General features: G+C 43.2%; 1 protein-coding gene across 36 annotated transcripts in view; it reads right to left on the bottom strand.

Moving 5' to 3' along the window:
* Positions 1–21,375, bottom strand: part of Nrxn3 (neurexin 3) — a 1,555,288-nt gene that overhangs the window by 1,437,227 nt on the left and 96,686 nt on the right. For 19 of the 36 annotated variants that reach the window (XM_048799078.1, XM_048799083.1, XM_048799106.1 and 16 more), the window contains exons 3-4: positions 19,444–19,461; positions 3,459–3,488 (exon numbers count right to left, since the gene is read on the bottom strand). In XM_048799078.1, the coding sequence (XP_048655035.1) occupies positions 3,459–3,488; positions 19,444–19,461 (48 nt within the window). Of the gene's footprint in view, positions 1–680; positions 693–3,458; positions 3,489–19,443; positions 19,462–21,375 lie in introns of all 36 variants that reach the window. The other 17 variants (XM_048799086.1, XM_048799081.1, XM_048799099.1 and 14 more) reach the window with 1 other exon arrangement.

Genomic DNA, 21,375 nt, shown 5'->3' with positions numbered 1-21,375 from the left:
CTTTGTATATTAAAATTCTCCTTCCTTCTTACAATGTAATGCATTTATATTCCTAGATTCTTCCACACACACCAGTCCCATCCTTCTTAGCCTATTGCCCGCCATCAAAAAAAAATTCTAACTCCCACATAATACAGGGAATACAACACCAGAGGAAAAATAGAGCAATAAACAAGTAATCCCCAAATTCCACCCTAAATAAAAATTCAGGCAAGTTGCCAACCCTCTATTCTTTCTCATCGATCATCCTTCCTTCACCAATGTTACCCCCCAATTTGGTTATTCCTAAATAATGGCAACAATAGCTCACCAATTCACACCTCCCCTGATCTCTCAATATGCTTTACTCCTTAGAGGGGATCTTAGAATGCCCTCCACACTGCATGAACATTTCCAGAACCGCACCACCCCATTCCTGCTAGAACCAATTTGACATCATACATAAGGTTCATCCTGGATTTAGAGGGAAGCAAGCTAACTCAATCACCCCCAAGCACTGAATACCAAGTGCATCAAAGGTAAATGGCAGCATTGGCTTTTTTTTTTTTTTAAGTTTTTGTTAAAAGCACTAGATTCTAATCTGGACTGTATTCATCAGAATCGAAAATTCCCCTTATATACACGAATAATTCAGAAGGCAGATTGATCATTGTAATGATAAAAAATAAAGTGACCTCTACCTTTACTTCTACCTACAGAAATGAAGTAGAAGGTCCAGTTAAGAGAAGAAGCAGGGTGTCCACCATAGAGACGGCGAGAGAGAGTAAAAGAAAGGAAAGTAACATCAGCACATGGCAGACCCACACAGAGACACAACACACATAACAAATCTACCACAGACAGCAAAGGCAGTAGCATGGCAACATCCCCAGAAGGCAGCACAAAACTAACGCACAATGGGAAGCTCAAACAAGCGGTAACATTGACAGCAAGGCTGCTTCCATTGTACGTAAGCTTCATCCCATTCATTTCTTCTTAGTCCCATCCTCAGGAACATGACAGTCTGCATGCAAGAGCACTGCACAGCTACATGTATGTGAAATTGCACACTTAATGGATTTAATGATAATCAGGGAACATCTCAGAGAAGCGAGGTTCTCTTATATTTTCCCAGCATTAATATGGTCATGAGAACCAAGAGTATAACATACATGGACAGGTGATGCACATAGAGCATACATAAATATTCACACACATATTCAAGGACATCAAAAACAAATTCTGGAGATCCAGTAGGAGCCAGACAAAGCCACTTTCACGGGAAGGAATACAGAGAAGGTAAGGAGTATCAGTAGAAAGAAGAGGGTTAGCACTGGGGTCATTATCAGAGGGTGAGAATGGACAAGGAGTTGGGGAATGGAACAGGAGAGGAAGAAGAGTGCAGTCAAAGGATCCTATTAAAAAACAGATTACGCTGCAAGTGGCAACTTAACATCTTCGTGGCACCAGTCACCCAGAAGAATTCTGCATCCTTTCTTGAAAACATCTCTAAAGAGGAATTTGCCACATTCGTGTTTGAAATCATTTCTTTCCCTTTTTCTAGAAGGTAACTCATTTCTTCCCCTGGAGCATGGTTACATTTGAATGCTCTACTAATATGCATTGGAATACAAGATAAGGTATAAAAAAATGGCTCTCTAAAAACTTTTCATACCAATATTGGGATTTAGCCTTCCTGTGCTGCATCAGTGTGTCTGAAAAGAGCTAAATCAAGATCAAGGAAGTCCCCATTGGCCCATCCCATCTGCCATACTTTGCTCTATGACATCAGCCATCTGATGCACTTGATACACCAAGCCACTGTACAAGCTGGGAGAACTGAAGGGCAGCCAGAAGCATAAGACTAGACAACCCAAAAGGAGCCACTGTCATCAGGACTCTGAGGGCCTACTCTTTTGGGTATTACTAGTCACCAAAGTTGGGCCATCCAATTTCTGCAATTCGTAGAACTCAGTTCCTTTCTCCTCTTAGAGAAGTGTGTAATACTCACCAATATCCAGACACTATGTGGACAGGGAGAACATGCCCTCACACCCGCTTCATAGCTACTTGCCATTTGAACCTGCATTCCTCACTCCCACAACAACGAAAGACAGGCTGCATCCCAGCCTCTTCCAGAGCCAAGGCTAAAACTGGGGGACTCATCTGACCCCTCTCTTTGATATTTGCTCTCTACCAATCCATCTCTTCATTGCAGTTTCTGGAGATCACATCATGGACGTCAGGTCTGGAGGATATACTTATATTAGAAAAGTGGGCTTCCTCCTTAATCTGCCGTAATTCAGGATGCCTTTCACCTGCCCACCTCCACAAACTGTCTTCTTCTAACCCTGGGTGGTTCCTTGATCTGATCATACTTCCCTTTATGGGAAAATATTCTGATGGAGCCAATGGAAGGGACCAGGGGAAGGGAAGTGCTACCAGTGCTGCCCTTCCCCCCTCAAAAGACCAAGAAAAGCAGGGATGTTTGGAAGTACCCATCCTTCTTTTCTTTAGTTCTTCATGTAAGAGAAGCATGTGTATTTTGGGGGGGAAAACAGACAATAAAAATTAAAGTGCAGTCTTTTGGTGACAGGGCAAGGCAGGTAGACCAATCTTGCAATCACCCCAGTACTCGGAGGAAGCCCAATAGTAGCAATCGAACAATGAAAGAAAAGACAATTTTAAGTAGGATCAGTTCTCAAATCCTGACTTGGGCTGATAATGTGGAAAATTTTTATTTAGGAGAAAAACGCTTCGTTCACAGTCCACCCCATGCTTAGCTGAGCTGAATTTCCTGCACAGTTCATTCCCTGCATATTTGAATATTTTAGGTTACAGATGCTGAATTTACAGATCTTTATATGCAGTTTTCTTCAGGGTGTATAATGAGTTAGAATTCTGCCATGAGGACATTAGCATGTTCTTTCAGTGATTTTTGCTTTTATATCAAACTGAAAACAGTCAAACCCTCAAGGGCTTCCTTTGACCAGGGAAGAATGTCGTTAAGATGGGCAATGGAATGGAGGGCAAGACAAAAGCAAGCCTTTACCCAGAGTGAAACTCAGGGAGAAGCCCAGCTCCTCTCCCCCAACCTGGGGCCCAGCCGGGCCCAAGGAGGAGCAGGAGGAAGTTAACCGCCTGGTTGCTCTGAAATTAGCTCCGTTCACCCCCATTATCGATGGTCATGCCTTGTTTCATGCTTGCCTCTTGGAGGCAGCCCAGCAGGGCCAGCGCCCAGGATGACAAATGGCAGTGGAGAATGGAGAAGCCAGGGGAGAGTGGGGGTGGGGCATCATGATGCATCAGGAAAGGTGCCCCTCACACACAGCAGGGTGGCCCTACTGCCAGCCTGGTCCACAGCAGGAGGGACAGGCAGCTAACAGCCTGCCAGCAAGGAGGAGGCTCTGAGTGACCAGCCAGAGGCACAAAGGCAAGCAGTTCAGGCAGCTGCAGGACCACAGGCACAGAGCACCTACCTTGTTCACTCATCATGAGGTGGGAGAGGCCTGGAGGAAGTAGAAGGGGGGAGAGAGAGGAGGAGGGGGAGAGGGAAGGAAAAAAGAAAGAAGACAAAGTTAAAATCCCAAATGCAATGCCATCGTAATTCTTGGGTGGCAAGAGGTGTGGTAAGGCACATGAACACACTGGAGCATGCAACAAACCAACACCCCAGCCTTCCTGCTTCAGGGCAGAAGGCTGGCTCTTACCCTCTCCAAGACAGTCTTTACTTGTTCAAACTGTAATGGGCCTAATAAGGCCAACCTTCCTTTTACCATTGTTCTATGCAATACATAGGATTTATGATAAATATAGTAAGACCAGGTCCCTGGGAAGGCAACTCACAACCCCAGGTAAAGTAGGTTTCTTCCTTTCTTTCAAATTACTTGGAATAGTAATACATGGTCACTGTAGAAACTTGGAGAAATTCAGACAAATAAAGAGGAAAAAAACAAGCATTTGAATTCCTATTATCCAAACATTACCTTCAACTCTTTTTCTAATATAATGTTGTTTTCTGCATAAATTTAATCCTATTGAACATGCCAGATATGCACCTGCTTGCAAGAGATGCCCAGACAACCTAAAACCGATTCTCGGTATTACCATTTCGCCTAATACTACCTTCTCTTATCATTTCCCGACTTTGCTCCATACCCTCTCCTCTACTTTTCCTCCACTTTTTGTTTGTTTGTTCGTTTGTTTTCCTAGAAAGTTCCACACACTTATCAGGAAGACCCAGTTCACCACTGAATAGGTTAAAAAAAATGTACAAAAAGTCACAATAAACAAAAAACAGAATCTCTGGCCACATTCTTATGCAAAGTAAACAAGGTTATTAAGAACCCCTTCCTTCAAGGGAAACATAAGCTCTGATAATTTTTTTAAAAGATTCGCCACCATTAACCTACTATGCCAGTCATCTGCTCTTGTATTGCTTTTATTATTACTGGAGATGTTTGACGGAATCCAGATCACCCCAGAGAACCTTTACTTGCAGCAAAATTCAGGGATCTAGGGGATTAATAAAGGAGAAAAAAAAAAAAAAAAAAAAAAACCTCTGAATTATGAAAATCTCTAAATGTTTTTGGAGATTACTAGAGATTTACAAAAGTAATCAGAGGCAAAATATAGGTCAAACAACTGACTTTTAAAAGATCAGAGATATATTAAATACATAGATACATGTGCCCCAAATGTCATGGAGTCTATTTTTTTAAACAAATTTCATTAAACCACAATCATATTGTAAATGCACAGTTCTGGCCTTCATTGCTATAGGACTGGAATCAGTACTTACGGAAGAACAGAACTGTGCCAAAGCAAGTCATTGTAATGATTTGTTTTGTTAAAAAAAAATAATAAGTTTAATTTTGGGGGGGGGGTGAGTGGGTAGTAAGATAGTAAGGAGAGAGGATGGGAAACCTTCACAGAAATAACTACAGTGCCTGATATTTCTGCACAGAGTCACAGCCTTCAGCATCCCTATCAAGAGCACAGAGGGAAGGGATGAGGTCAGGCAGGTGCAGTGTCTGGAAAGGGGAATGTATGAATTTAGTAGGTGACCATTCACAAGAGCCTTGTCAGCTTTAAGAAATGGGAAAAGGAAAGATCCAAAAAAATTCCTAAGAGTAAAATTGGGGTTTGTTGCTGTTGTTGTTGTTGTTGTTGTTGGATTAAAAAGCAACCATTTTCTAGCTGAGATTAAAGATACATGGCAACTACAGGACAGTAAGTAGAAAAGAGCTGAAGAGTCTACTTGACCCAAACAAATATTTTTACAATTTTCCAAAATGAAGGATAAGCATCTTGCTTGATAGTAAGGGGTCCTCGGACCCTGGGAAACCTCTCCAGTTGGGTTTCAACTTCTGTATGTTTCACTAGTGACCTGTGAAATGCTTGAAAAAAAAAAAAGATGCTGGACTCTACCCCAGACATAATGAATTTGAATCTTGGGGAGGAGTAGGAGCCAGAACTGAATGGTATATAAGTTGCCCAAGTGGTTCCCAAGGTCCCTGAAACTTGAGAGCTACCTCTTGGGAATGGCATATAAATCAAATTTTGGTAAATTAAATTGTATGATAAATTCACTAAGAGGAATTGGATATTTAATGGAACCCTGCAGTGGATCCTTTTGTGAAGGGAAGAATCCTTTTAAAATGCAAATAACCTACCACCTGTGTTTTTTAAATTCGAATATGTACTTATCAGGTTTTATTAAACTACATATGTGCTTGCAGTATTGCCACTCAAGTAAAATGTTCATCTTCTTCAACTTATAAAAGCCTTAAATAGAAATATTAAACCAGGAAAGCAAACTTGAGCACCTAAATGCCAAAACTCTGGTTTTGCAGGCAATAAAGCAAATGGACAGGAGATCAGTGTGACAGGAAGCCGGATGGGGATGGGGGTGGCCTGTGTAAGTATAACATGATTTGGATTTTATTTTTATTTTTGTGAAGGGAATTTTATTTCACTTTCAAGAGCTTTTACATCAATCTCTTTTCTTGTGTAACCCTATCCTCATGGCTTGCAGAGTTAAGAACTGGAAACCAAGAATTCCAGAGTATTCAGGTCTATTCTGAAATTCTGTCTCCACCTGATCTTTCAAAACATCCCCTGTTGGTGCTAAAAAACCTCAGGCTTCTTAATAGTAAATGGAAAAACCAACAACCAATCAAGCAAGCAGTTCAAGTGCCTTCTACATGCAAGGGCTGGATGGGGATGGGTGGGAATGCAAGTAGGTAAAATACAGCATCTGTAACTTCTAGGAGTTCAAAGTCCAGCTGGCAAGAGGTATGTGAGTTTAGGGTTACACACACACACACACACACACACACGCGCGTGCGCGCGACATATACCAGCACCTCATGTGAAGCACAGGGATTAACAGTAAGGACTCCTGAAATAGATTTAAATTTCATCTCTGCTACTTTCTAGCTTGTAACCCTAGGAAAGTTCCTAAACTTTTTTGGGCTTGGATTTTTTCCTATTTATAAAATATGGATAATATTGTCTACTTCATACATTGTTTTGAGGAGGAAATATATAATGTAAATCTTATGTTCTGGAAGTGTACTAATATGTGAGGCAAAATGATTATGGTGCCTGACACACAGTAGGTGTTCTGTGTGTGCTTGGTGGTTGAGTGAGAAATGAATAGGGAATTGCTAAGTATCAAGGAGCCAGACAATTAGGCAAAGAAGGACTAACAGGGGCATGCTGGGTGCTCAGAAAATAGGCCTTGGAAGATGCTTTAAGATTTAGAGAGTTGGTGAACAGTCCAGACAGCACCACCAGCTTCCAAGACCAAGAAGCACATTTGTAAGAGCTTTCCTGTTTACCTTTTCAGAAATAACTAGGGTGGTACCAAGCACATGGAAGTGCTATCGATGATAAAGCAACAAACACATGCTATACAGAAAAAGGAATGAATATGTATAAAGAGCTCATATAAAGAAGGAGTGAAAGATGGTCCTAGGGATCAGAGTATGGAGGCCCAGGGTTTCAAGGTTAAGTAAGATGGACTTGATCTTGCAGCTGTTGGAAGAAACTGAGGGTTCATGGGCAAAAGCAGGACCCAGGAAAACTGATGTCCAGGAAGATTGCTTTTGCAATAATATGGATAGGATGGATTCGATGGAAAGAGATGAAGGCAGAAAGATCAGTCATGGACAAAGGACCCAAATGAGTATCATGGCAGCAGGAAAGAAAAGGGGAAAAGAGGATTCGCTGGCTTTGATGATGGATGAGATACATCAGGGGAGGGATGGATGGGAGAGAGCAGGAAGCAAAGTCAGAAATAGGAAGTGGGTGAGGTGGGATAGGAGGTGGATTAGGAGTGAGGACAGAGTGGGTTCTGTTTCAGGCATGATGAGCTGAAGAGAGAGAAGGATCACTCAAGCAAAAATGCCCAGTGAGAATTTAACACTGTAGGACTATGGAAAGAGAGGAACTCAGGATGAACATAAGGACTTAGTATAACCCCTTCATGGAAGAGAGCACCCTCAGGGTAAAAAGTGAAAGAAAGACCCTCTGAGGAAAGGGTCTGCCACTGAGTTGTAACCTGGGATGGAGGTGGGGTTACTGAGATTAGTAGAAGTTCATCTTTTTTCCACGTATACTTAACATTGAAATATAAAAAAATATTTTTTTATTTTAAAAAGAAAATGAAACTCTATGACTTTGCAACACAAGATTACAGAAAATAATGTTCAAAGTATCTTAAAAACTGAGTAGGACATAATTAGCAAGAAAGGAAGGAGAATCTCTGCTGGATGTGTTCTGTGTGTGTTTGACAAGGAAGGAGTTAAAAATGAAGATAGACCTTCCTGACAACCTCAGTAGCAGAGGGTCAAAATGGGTGCACATCAGCAGTGGCTCCCCAGGCCACACTGCCAGCCCTAGGACTATCACCTACCTGGTTCGAAGTTTACATTTATTCTGGGACTGGTATTTCAGGGCTGCCAAAAGATAAGGGTTGGGCTGGACTCGGGGCTCATGGAACCAAAAACAATTCTAAAACAATTTTGCCAGAAGCTCTGGATTTGAACAGATCCTCAACTATGACTCAAAAGTCAGATCCATAGAAGTTCACCTAAGAGTAGGTAGGAAACAGAAGTTGGGCTCAGATGACCTTTTGAGAGCCAAGCAATCATGAATTCTAGCAAGGCACAGTGGTGCATGCCTGTAATCGCAGCAGCGTGGGAGGCTAAGGCAGGAGGATCACAAGTTCAAAGCCAGCCTCAGCAAAAGTGAGATGCTAAGCAACTCAGTGAGACCCTGTCTCTAAATAAAATACAAAATAGGGCTGGGGATGTGGCTCAGTGGTTGAGTGTCCCTGAGTTCAATCCCCAGTACCCAATTAAAAAAAAAGAATTCTATCTGATGTCACACCTTGATAAAGTACTACCTTTGCTGGATCCAGGGACCATTCTGGATCCCAACAGGGGTCTGATTCTTAAACCTTCCCTCCTCCCTTTCTACTGCTCTATTCCATCTTTCATGGTACACAGATTCCCAGAGTACAAACAGGAACAAGAGGAGAAAAAGATAAGACATGCAAAGTCAAAATTGCCTTAGAACAGACTGCAAATCATATGTAAAATATATGCGAAATATATGTATGGCCCTCTAAACTATGTTACACCCTTCAGGAAAATCCCCATGGAGATAGCTGCTTTTGCAGCTCGGGAAAATGGAAATGGCTATGAAAGCAAAGTCATTTGTAAGCAGCTGTGGCCATCATGAAGCCTGTCATGAGAATGACTAATATGGAGAATGGAAAGCATTTACTGAAGCAGGCTAGAAGACGACTCAGTGTTCAGAAACCGGGCCAGAAGCCCAAGGCCTCCGTCATTTAAGCTAATACTGTCTCCCTTCAAACCTGTGGTATTCCACCCACCTCTGAGGGTTTTCAATCTTTCCTTCCTTCGTTCACCCTGGCAGGGTAACTGGAGAAAGTATTTCAGGGAAGGAAGAAAAAAAAATTCAGAAAAATGAGTTATCTCTGCCAAGACTTTTATTTCATTCACTTTCAGGGTAACTTTTTATCCCAGTGAAAAATCCACATATATAATCTCTTTTTTTTTCCATACCAAAGCAGAGACATTAAATGTCACTAATTGCTGCAAGTGCCAATGTTGAATTCTTAGGAAACCACAAGAACTTTTTAAAGAGTAATTACATAAAATCAGAAGGTAAGGGAAACATTCACCTGATGTTTTTCCAGAAAAACTAAGGAGATGGTGAAGAGCGGGGAGAGGGGCCGTCAGAGAGAAGCAGCTAGGTAGGGATCCCGTCTGTACAGTGATCAGGAATTTGAAAAAGAGAGAAATAAGAATCTCATGGTCAGATTTGCATTTTAAAGAGAGAAGGAGCTTAATGTGTATTTCTACTGAAACATAAAATTCTTCCTTTCCCAGGTTATTTCATGGAGAGATTAAGCCATGTCTCTCTTTAAAATGCAAATCTGGACATGAGACACACTGCTCCTCAGCCACTGATATCATCATGTGGGATAGATCATCAGGACAGCCAAACTAAAGGTCTCTCCTCAAAGAAAGGGGCATAGCACAGGGACTTTTTTGACAGAAGAAGAGTCATATGGGCTAAAGTCTGCCACCATGAGCAGGAGAAAGGGCACAGGGTTCAGAATACTTAAAGGGAAAGGGACCTCAGACTGGCCCTTCCCTGGGCAATTCCTTGACCTTCATTGTGAACTTTAGTTTCCTTTTCTACCAGGGGTTCATTTGCACCTTACAGCAGAGCTGAGGCCTGTTCCGTAATTTGATCAATGACTCAGCTAGGGACATGAATAGCATGCTCTCTGGATGTTGTGATGATCTAAAGTTTAAAGGAGTAGCCAATTTTTTAGCTACTGGGACAGCAGTCCAAAAGGATAGGAACAGGAAAGATATGGAATTTAATTTTAAGGAAAAAAATTAACATTCTGGTACTCAAGCACCATCCCCCATACCCAACACACAAAATTTCAATAGTCCTACCTCTTGTTATATTAAGTGTTTTGATTCAGAGTATGGTACAATATATGAGGAGTAGCTTACCTAGGTGGGGTGTTTCCTAAGAAAGACAGCCAGGATTATAAGGAGTCCAAAAGCATGTCAAATACAGAACGACTGAAGGAACTTCTATGTTCAGCCCAGTTGAGAGAGCTAGGTAAGGATATGAGCACTGCCCTCAAGCATTTTAAAACCTGCAAATGTAGCTGGGCACCATGGCACATGCCTGTAATCCCAGGGGGCTCAAGAGGCTGAGGGAGGAGGATCATGAGTTCAAAGCCAGCCTCAGCAAAAGTGAGGTGCTACGCAGCTAAGTGAGACCCTGTCTCAAAATAAAATACAAAATAGGGCTGGGGATACAGCTCAGTAGTCAAGTGCTGCTGAATTCAACCCCCCAGTACCCACCCCCGACCAAAAAAACCCTGCATGCAAGATAAATAGGCAAACACATTCAGTATAAAGAGAGGATAAAAAGATAAGGGAAGTTTCACCTGCCAGAAATACCACAAAAGAGAGTCCCAGTGGGATTTAGGACATAGCTAACAATAATCCCTTTCAACATTAAGATCTTTTGCCTCTATGGATCCAAAGAGGCCAAGCAATAAATTGGATTACATGAAAGTACTAATATTTGACTGGTTCTAAACTATAAAACCAGCAATTTCAATGGTTCTAAGTAATATGCTGAGAACACTACCCATGGTCAGAATGGTAAGCTTATCACTACCATAGCCTACCACCTCCATAACCAAGCCGATCACCTATCAGCAATCATGAGCTAACACTCAAGAAGACCAACTATTTACATACATGATTTTGGATTTTCCATAAGTTTGACACAGTAATGAACATGAGCTAAATAGCTGAACTGCTGATGGTGATACTGGTTTCCAGAGAAACAAAACAGAAGAGTTACTGCTGCTAATTCTCTAAGATAGGGGCCAGGGAAGTCCCATTGGGTTTTGCCCTTCCATGATGCCACCATGTCTAATCCACACAATCTAACCGTTGATAGGGTATAACTGTAACAACTTGCTCTCAAAGTTGGCCTCCAAACCAAATTTGTTCTTACAGCATGGTGGCTGGACTGACTGAACAGAAAGTGCTGCCACCAATTACACCATGAGTCACCAACAGCTTCTGTACGGCCTAATCTCAGAGTAGAGGACAGAACCCTCACAGCACATTCCCAGTGCATTTCATCTCTTGGTATAAAGAGTGACAAAAGTTCCTCATGAATGAATCCACAGATGGCGGAGAGATGAAGGAAGTCATGTCTGTCACTCTACAGGCTAAAGGATCAGCACTAAAGACTTTTAGAAAAGACTTGTCCCAAAGGGGAGAAAGTCCTTGCTTTCCTACTGACATGGATTTCTCCAAAATCATTCTTCTTTCGTGAGTAACATAAAACCGAAAGGAACAATTGATGTGCTGAGTAAAAAAAACTACACCCAAAGAGTTCATGGTGTGCTATTTAACAAAATCAAAGAAGGTCCCAAGCCTAAGTCAAATAAACCAATTGCACAAATGTAGGAAGGAAAAAGAAATGGCTTAGCAGTAGTGCCCACAAAAATAGGAAGGATTTTCATCGACTTTAGGTACAATTTAATACTATAGTAATTTTTTTTAAAAAGTTAAGGTGTTTAGTGCTGCCATTAACAGATATAGACTCTAGAAAAAAGAAGCAATGTAATCATCCCATAATGGATCTATCCCAATTGTGCCCATATCACTATATGAGGTGTGGACATCTTTGGAAAGGGGAGGTGGGGGGATGTCATATTTTAGAAAACAATGACCCAAATGAAAGAACTTAAAACCCTTAGATGAAAATGCCCATAGAAACTGGAGATGTTTTAGCCTTTAGAAAAGAAAAAAAGAAAATTCTTAAAGACAAAAGGCTTGTCTTCAAATACTGGGAGTGTAATTAGATCTATTCTGTGTCTCTCTGAGGACTGAAAGCTATACAGGTGGTGAAAGCTATAATGACTCAGAATAAGAAAGAACTCTCAAACATTTAGTGCTGTCCAAATGGAATGTAAAAGCTAAAAGTGATGAGTTGCTCATTGCAGAAGGGGTTCAACTCAAAAGTTAGGTGCATAATGAGCCTTGACAATGGCTATGTTTGGACATGAAGTTCCCCAAAAGCTCAAGTGTTGAAGGCTTGGTGTCCAGTGTAACAGTGTTCAGAGCTGAGGCCCTTGGGAGGTGTTTGGATCATGAGTGCTCTGACCTCATCCATGGATTAAGCCATTGATGGATTCATAGCTTAATGTGCTATTGAGAAGTGATGGAAACTAGTTGAGAAAGTAGGTCACTGGGGATGTGCCCTTGAAGGTATAAATTGTCTCCTTTCTCTTTCTTTGTTTGCCTCCTGGCTACTAAGAGGTCAGCAGCTTTGCTCACCATGCACTCCCCGCCATGATGTTCTACCTCTCCACAGGCCCAGTGACAATGGTGCCACGTGATCATGAACTGAAACTATGAGCCAAATTGATCTTTCCTCCTTTTAATAAAGTTGTTTATTTCAGGTATTTCATCACAACAATGGAAAGTTGACAAACACAACAACCTCTTTGTTTTCTTTATGGTGATGCCAATGAAAGTTTGTGAGCGCATAAAATATGGCAAGCAATGGGGAGATGGGCACAGATAAGTCTCTGTTCTCAGACTAAGACACTCCCTGCCCCTCAAAAGCCCGTGGAAGCACATAGAGGGCAATGGGGAAAATTCACAGCTGGCTATAATGTCTCTATAGGCCCTGAGACCTAGATGCCATTGAGACACAGAAGGGCCACATTCGTCCCTTCCTCCCTTCAAACTCACTCTTTCCATGAAAGACTTTGGTGGTATAAAATAGTGGTTAAGTATGAAATCTTATTTCTCTTCACCTTCAGATCATTGTCTTTCAAACAGCAGTTCTCAAGTGTGGTCATATCAGAATCACCTGAGAGAACGATCTTTCTTTAATGAGCCCGGATCGCCTTTATTAGCTCGCCAGGTGATTTTGGTGCTTGTTAGAGTTTGCAAACCTCTGCTCTCAGTAATCCAAAATCTTGACTCAAATCCCAGCTCTACTTCTGTGAGATTTGGGGCAAGTGGACTTTTCTGGGCCTCTGTCCTATAAAATATCCGCCCCCACATCTATAAAATATGCCCTCAGGATCACTGTGACATCAAGCAGCCACACATGGAAAGCACTTGGCATAGTTCATGGTACACAGGAAGGGCTCAAAAGCATGTTCTTGTGGTCATTATTTATGACACTGGTCTATTTAGGGACCATCTCTGCCCACTTGTCAACTCTGGCCAACACCATTTCTTTAATAAGCTGGCAGCAGTAGCAGACCCCTGCCCTCAGATGCCTCCCTCCCCAGGCCATCAGCAAAATTGCCTCTCAGGGAAGCCACTGTCCTGGGCTCTTGGCTGCATTCCATCTCCACACCCATCCTGAGGCCTGACCCAGCAAATGGACTAGACTAACTTCTAACTTACGTACTTACCAGGCCTTCCTAGGCCAATCTACTGATTGGGATATTCTCCAATGCTAGCTCATTCTCTCTCTCTCTCTCTCTCTCTCTCTCTCTCTCTCTCTCTCTCTCTCTCTCNAATAAAAGAAAAAGCACTGGGACTCTTGCCCAAAAGAATAGGAAAGAAAGGTAAAATGTTATAGGTACTTCTGGAGTTAGGAGCTTGGTAGTGGAAAGACATTCTACTCCTTGCTATTCCCCAAGGTGTCCAGTCAGACAATCTAGTCCTAGGCTCTCAGAATGAAAAAAGGCTAAGAGGTTGTCTGACGCTGACCCTTCACCTTAAAGAAAGGAACCCTGTTGTCCAAATGGGCTAAAGGGGTTACATCACTTGACCAAGGGCACATAGCTCTGGGGGAAAGCAGAACCACAGATCTGAAGTCCCAGACAAGAACTTCAATCTCAAAATCTACCACGCCGGCTCCTGACCTTGAACAAAAAGATGCAACTTCCTGGAGCCCAGGATTCTCCACCTGGCATATGATGAGTATACTGTAGATATTGGTCTCTGTCCCCTCTTACTGGAATTCCAAGGCTCCACTTGAGAGCACAGTGGGGATTTCAGCATGAGGAAGTATTCACTCATTGGAAGCCTAAAGGTCAGGACCCCATGGGAGAGAGTGTGGAAAAAGGAGAGAACAACAGATGTGTGTAGAGAGGTGCTGCGTCATAGAACTGGACATGCCACTGGACAATTAGGGAGACAAAAACGCAAAGAAAGAGGGGGACATCTTAAAAAAAAAAAAACTAAGTGTCTTCATCTATAAAAAAGAAACACACGTTGAAAGATTCAAAGATTCCAATGAGATGACTAATAATAAAAGCTAAATATACATCGCTTACTCTATGCCAGGCACAGTTAACAGGACTATGTGCAAGAGTTCACTTAATCCTCAAGACAGTCAGAGGCACCCTCTCATTGTCCCTATCTTATAGATTCAGAAAGTAGGACCCACCAAGTAACTTGATCAGGTCCTATTACTGTGGCAGAGATAAGATGTCAACCCCAGCACCTCACTCAAGAGTCTGTGCTCTAACCCAGGGGTGGCAATTTTTTCCCTTACAGGTAATTATTCTAGACTTTTCAGGCTGTGAAGTCTCTATTGCAACTACCCAACTCAGACTTTGTGGCTCAGAAGCTGCTACAGACAATAGACAAAGGACTGAGCCTGGTTGTGTTCCACCAAAAACTTTACGAATGTGGAAACCGAACTTCATGCAGTTTTGGTATTACCCATTGCTCTATTGTTTGCAACCACTTAAAAATGTTTAAAAAAAATTCTTAGCTCACAAACCTGCAAAAGCAGGCAAGTGGGCTGGGTTTGGCCCTTGAGTCATAATTTACTCACTCCTGTGCTCTCTTGCCTCACAGGATGTAAACTATTATACAGAAAGTGTCTCAACAGCAACCTGCAAGGACTGAGTGGCCAGTAACCTTTCATTGTTCCCCTTCTCTAATCTCATTCTCCCTCCCACTCCAGTCAGCAAGATCAAGTAGGTGTCTCATGCTGTGCCCAGCACAAGAGATGAGGATAGGGCTTAACAAGTGGAACTGCAACTTCCTAGGTGAAGACAGACCTGGAGGCCCCACAGGGGAAGAGAGACACCAGTGTGTCTCCAACATTAATGTGTTGACACTCGGGGCTCTTGATCAAATGCCCATTCTGTTTCAGCAGGTCTAGGTAGGGCCTGAGCTTCTGCTTTCCTAACAAGCTCCCAGTGATGCTGATGCTGCCGGTCCCCTGGTCAACAGTCTGCTGCAGCCTTCTCTTTGTGTCCACAGACACAAGCTGGATTCCTAGGCACTGCCTTCTGACTTCAGGCACAGATCAGCGTCTCTCTCTCTCTCTCTCTGGGGCTGAACTGAGCAACTCTCTGGAGACGGTGCAGGGTTCAGGGCAGATAACCAGGTCCCCTGCCCTAGGACAGTCCTGGGATGGCTTCCACTGAAGAGGAAAAGACAGTGAGGGCAGAGATCAAGAGCAGGTGGAGGAAGGCAAAGGCGTCTGTTCCTTCTGGCCACAGAGGCCTCCTCTGGGGCTCCTCAGACAGGAGCCCCTCCTCCTGCGCCTGCCAGGGCTCTGATGGACCAAAGAGAGGCCTATTTCCTCGCCGGGCCTCTGCATAACTAGGGCACTTCCACAAGGTCACAGTTATTCATTTAAATTCCAGCTCTAATCAGCGGGCAGAGCTTGAGACATTATCCACCGTGAGGAGGCTGCAAGGGAGACCACAAATGGCCCCCGGCAGGAGGGACAACACCAGAGAAGGGGAGAACAGGGTCTCCCCCCCACAGGCCAGTGGAGGGCCTGCCTCCTGGATCCCTCCACTAGGCTTCCCTTCCCCCTAACAGTTCTGGAACATGCAGAAGTTAGGAGAGGGTGGAGGGCAAGGCAGGGATGGGACTCCTCACCCCTTCCCCACAAGCATCCCAGGAAGACAAATGACAAACCCCAAGGAGCATGAGCATGGAACATGGCATCTACCCGGGGGGCCTTCCAGGCCCCAAGTGGGGTTACGTGGCCTTGGCGATGTTCCTTCTCTTCTTTGGGCCTCAGTTTGCTTCTCTGAAAGTCTGTACTCCTTGGACAGGATATCCTTTAAACTCCCACATGTCTTGGGACCCTACAGATTCACAATGTCCCTTGTGCTTATGGCCACTCTTTCGGTTCAATCAAGATTTCTGAGGTTCTACTCTGTGCCATGAACCTTGTGACGAGATAGGAATGCAGACACAGATTAGACAGGAGCCTGGCCCACAGCACCGCCATGGTAATGGCAGGGTTTAGGATGACAGGCACACAGGTTTGCAGACCCATGGATCTGAGATCCTGGTCCATTCACTAGCAGAAGGGGACCACAGGTGGGTTCCTGAAACTTCCTGAGGCTCCCTTTCCCTATCAGTAGTGCACCTTCCTGGAGGGGAAGAGAAGGCAGGAAGGTGGCAGTGCCAAGCCCCACTCCCACAGGTCAGCATGCCATCTGAACCTTCTTCCCAAAGACCAGGAAGAGGAACTACATCCTTTCCCACAGGGCAGTGGGGTGACAAATGTCTTCCCCATTCCCTTGGATGTCCAGGACTCACTCTCGGAGCTCCCAGTCTGCCATTTGGAGTTTGGGAAGGTGCTACCGCCTGGCTGGCCCGTCTCACCCTGCATCTTCCAGTGGGTTACTTCTAACCATTTCCTCAGCATGTCAAATTCATCAATTAATCAATTGTCCCTTTATAGTCTTCCAGTAGTCCCTGGGTAAACAGTTACATTAGCTCATAAAATCCCCAATTTGTCTTCCTGAGGGAAAGGGGGAAAAAAATCAAAGAACCACTAAAGGCCTCTTGTGTCAGAGTCACGGCACAGCTGGCTCCGGATTGCCTGGCCAGGGGCTCAGAGAGACTGGAGGCTGCCCACCGACCCCAGCCAGGGCCAGGCCAGTGCAGGCCACCTCCCGCCATGCCCCAGGCCATAAGGAAAGGATGTGAATCACAAGGCTTAGAAATCATAAAACATCAAGAGGATAGAGGAGTGACAGGTTTGACAATCAGCCCTAGGCACTTCAAGGGCAGAACGAAGGGCACACGATTTAGGATTTGGCTAGAATCCCCTTTCAGTCCTGCCGCTCAAGGGCTGGGTGACTGTAGCACATGGTTTGACCTCACTGGGCCTCAATTTCCTCAGCAGTGAAGTAGAGCTCAGGCAACAAAACTCGGAGTGTTGTTAAGACAATAAAATGAGACAACCGCCAAGAAAATGGAATGGTACCATGACCTGGGGGATGGGTAGTCACCAGCAGGAGGGGACCACTGTTGCTGATGTCCCAGGAAGGGTCACCCCCTTCTACCCATAAGGCCTATGAGCCTCCTCACCATTCTCTTCCATCTAGGACCAATATGGCAAAAATCTCCCCCCTCTGTTCTAAGGAACCTTTCAGGGGTACAGGCCAGGCCAGAGGCAGATGATACCTATCTTATATTGAGGCTCTAATGAAGGCAGGCTGGATTTTAGCCCCTGCTACTCCTCAGCAGGGAAAACCTATGTAGGTACCACATGCACAGCCCAAGTGCTCATCCCTGGTGACATCTCTGTCACGAATCAGGAAAAGGGAGGGTAAGCTGAGAGGCACTTTGACAGACAAAATTTGAAGGATTGGGCTTACTCCCACATCTCCTTGAAGTACCCCGGGAAAATATTCTCTTATCAGAGAGGCCTCCCTGATCACCCTCTAAAAAGTAGGGACTTCTCCTTTACTCTGCTCCATTTTTCTCTGTATCCCTTATTACTCACCACCTGGTACAATGTACAATTTTACATCTAATGTGTATATGTATGTAAATAAATGTATGTATGTATGTGTATGTATGTATGTATGTATGTGTATGTATGTATGTATGTGTATGTATGTATGTATGGTTTTAGTTCACTGTCTGCCTCTGTCTAGAATACAATGTTCATGCAGGCAGGAAGTGTCTTTTGTTCATTGCTCTGTCCTTAATGCCTGGTACACAACTATTTTTTGAGTAATGAGGGGAACTAAAATATTATGAAGTAGAAAGAATGAATTTAATGGTATGTCCTAGGAAATGGTATTCTGTACTTATGTTCAACTATCAATTATTTTTAAAGATGGAGGGCAGCAGAAAAAGAGATATGAAAACCCCTCTGTTATAAGGTAGGGATAAAAATTATTCTCTTATGTTGTGTAACATCCTTATAGAACAAGGATCAGAAGAACTCTATTTAAGTCTGGTTATTTTAGATCTTTTTAAAACAACAAAAGATAAATTCATTTAAAAGATCTAAAAGAGGGGTGTAGAAAATGTCACAACACCTCAATGCAAAAGTAAATAAATAAACAACAGTACAGTTAGGAAATACCTATAAGACCTTCAATTATTGCTAATGTTCAGTGATAGGCCAGCAAGTACCATCCAGTGCATGAGTTCTAGAGGGAAAAAAATCCCAAATTCCAAGGTCAATGATACCTCAGATAAACTATGACCTTGGGCAAAACTGCTTGAACAGTTTGGCCCTAAATTTAATTTTCTGCATATTAAAATAAATATAATGATACCTATCTTAAATTGATACTATGAGGATTAAATGTTAAATGGAATAAATAAGAAAATGTGACAACATATAATGCCCCCTTCCTATTCTTAAAAGTTCTAGCCAGTTTAGAACAGTCTTCAATGCATTCCAAGTCGTCAGACACCTATTACCTATAAACGTTTGCATCATCTCACGATTCAGTACATGCGAGTGTGTACACACATATTAAAAAGTACGCTCACACACAGTACTGAAAAATGGGACTCTGGATGACTGTGCATTTTAAATAGAGAGGCACACAATTATCATAAAGGTCATTCTTCCATTTTTCTACTGATTAAAAAACATTTTAAAACATTTTTTTTTTACAGTGAGCATGTATTACTTATATAGCCAGGGAAATAAACATTACTAACTTAATTGCAAGGAAAAAAAGACATTACTTAGAATAAGAGGAAGAAACCGTCATTTACCCATATCATATTTTCCATGCTAAATGTATTGTATCTTCAACCTTCAACCACATGAAGCTATAGAAGCAGATTCATAGAACATAAGGCAAAATGTTCATTAAATCAAAGAACACATATCTAAACACTTTTTAAATGCTAATTTCCAAGTTCTTTGATTCACCCAGAAATCATAAGTAATCATATAAGTCAGGGAACCTTATTCCTTTGGTTTTAAATGGTTCCTCTAAACCAATACAAGTTCATCAATTGAAGGCATTTCTTCTTTTAAACTTATATCATTGAAAACACAATATGCTCAGATTTTTATCCCTAGAAAAGAGGGGTCAGAGTCAAACCATGCACAATCTAGCAGAGGGGAGATTCCCAAGGCATCAGTGCAAACACAAAGACTCACCTGGACCTTGACTGACATCTGTGGCAGCATTTTCAAAGGGAGGGGGAGGGAGAGGAGAGAGAAGGGGAAGAGAAAGGAAAAAGAGTGTTAGCAGCACACACACTCAAATGCAATGTGCCCTTGCATGACTATCAAGTTCATGCAAGCCATCAACAGTGCTCAGCTTCTGAGCCTTTAGTTCTACCTTCACCCAAAAACCACCCATGCAAGCCAAGGAGCTGAGCTCCTCTTTCACTATGCATGTAGCAAGAGAGGTCAACTTCCCATCTGTCCGGAAAGACATCATCCTGGAATCAGATAGGGCTCCAATGAGCCAAGCAGACTGGAATCCTGCAAGAATATTGGTTAAAATATTCTGGTTGATTTCTGCACACGGACACCCATGCAAATCCTCTTCCTCTTCAGGTACCACACACTGGATGCGAAGTCAAGCAAGGTTCCCAGCAGAGAGAAAAATGAATAAACCACTCCCTTAAGGAAATAAGGAAAAGAGACATAAGTGTTAGGGACAAGTTGCAACACATTCACCACATAGAACCGAAGGTCACAAGATCCCAAGACATTTACAATTCCCTCCTTCCCGGGTTTCCAGTGACCATTCTTCATCACCGACAGCGGGGTGTGCATGACATGGTGTGTGAGTGGAGCAGCCACCATACGAACAGTCTCCCTGCTATTCTTCTTTTTGCTTTTCACCCCATCACTAATGACAAGAATAGGCATTGGAAACCACTTCTGACTACAAATAAACATCCAACTCTGGAAAGGCTGATATTTGAATTAAGCCAAGGAACTTTCAAAGCATGAAGAACGGTGGACTCCCATCATCTCCTTGAACAACACCGCCTCCTCTCGATCCTCTCCTCAGATGTGAAATAGAATCACGTGGGGGGGGGTGTCTAAGTCAGGGCAGCCTAGGGCACTGTTCAAACCCCTAGAGCCAACCTGACGGCACACATTTCAGCAGAGGAGAGGAACCACTGGCCATTGGGGTATTCCTGGGTTGACCCACTTGGAATCATGGGATGGCCATAGACATTAATTATCTAGTTCGTTCTTTTTTGTTAAGATGGGGAATGTTATGGTTTAGATATGAGGTGCCCCCCAAAGGCTTTTGGCAACTGTAGGCAGGTGGGGTGTGGTTGAAGGAGGTGGGTCACTGGGACATGGCTTTGGGGTATATATTTTGTCTGTAGTGACAGGAAGTCTCTTTCTCTCTCTTCACTTCCTGGTTTTCCTCCACTACACACTTCTACCATGATGTTCTGTCTCACCTCAGGTTCCAAGGAATGGAGTTGGCCATCTATAGACTGAGACCTCTGAAACGTGAGCCCCCAAATAAGCTTTTCCTCCTTAAATTTGTTTTTGTCAGATCTGTTGTTCACAGGAGCAAAAAAGCTGACTAAAACAGAGGATGAAAGAGGTTGGGAGATTTCCCCACGCCCGGCTCCCACAGGTGGTTCAGAGACAGAGCCTAGAATCCCGTTCAGTGCAAATTGATTCAACTGGAGCCTAGGTCTCTTGAAGGCATATAGAACCCAATTCAGTTTGAAGACTAAAAGAGGGAAGCCCTGGGGAAGCTGGGTGAGAGTCTCCCAGCTACCCCACCAGCAGGTTGTGATCTATCTTCTGTGCCTTTGATGTGCTGCCTGAACAAGGTAGGTAACACTCTTCCTGCCAATAATAAAAACATATGTAACTGTATTTGTAAATTTCCAGGGAGTCCTGAGGGCTCTTACCCCAGGAAAATACAGACTGTGACCAGATTTTGCTGTGCCCCGGCTCCTGGGATGGGACTTAACTCACAACAAGAGCCAAGCTTTTATCCAGCCCACACCCTGCATTCCCTAGAAGATTTATCTGCTCTAAGAGACTTCTAGAGAGCTCTGAATCACTCCTCAACCACACCCCCTTTCCGGTTTTCTGGTGAGT

The sequence above is a fragment of the Marmota marmota genome, unplaced genomic scaffold (assembly GCF_001458135.2).
Source record: "Marmota marmota marmota unplaced genomic scaffold, marMar, whole genome shotgun sequence".
NCBI lineage: Eukaryota > Metazoa > Chordata > Mammalia > Rodentia > Sciuridae > Marmota > Marmota marmota.
Note: the sequence above shows the minus strand (reverse complement) of the source record. Positions and strands in the feature narration are given on the sequence as shown.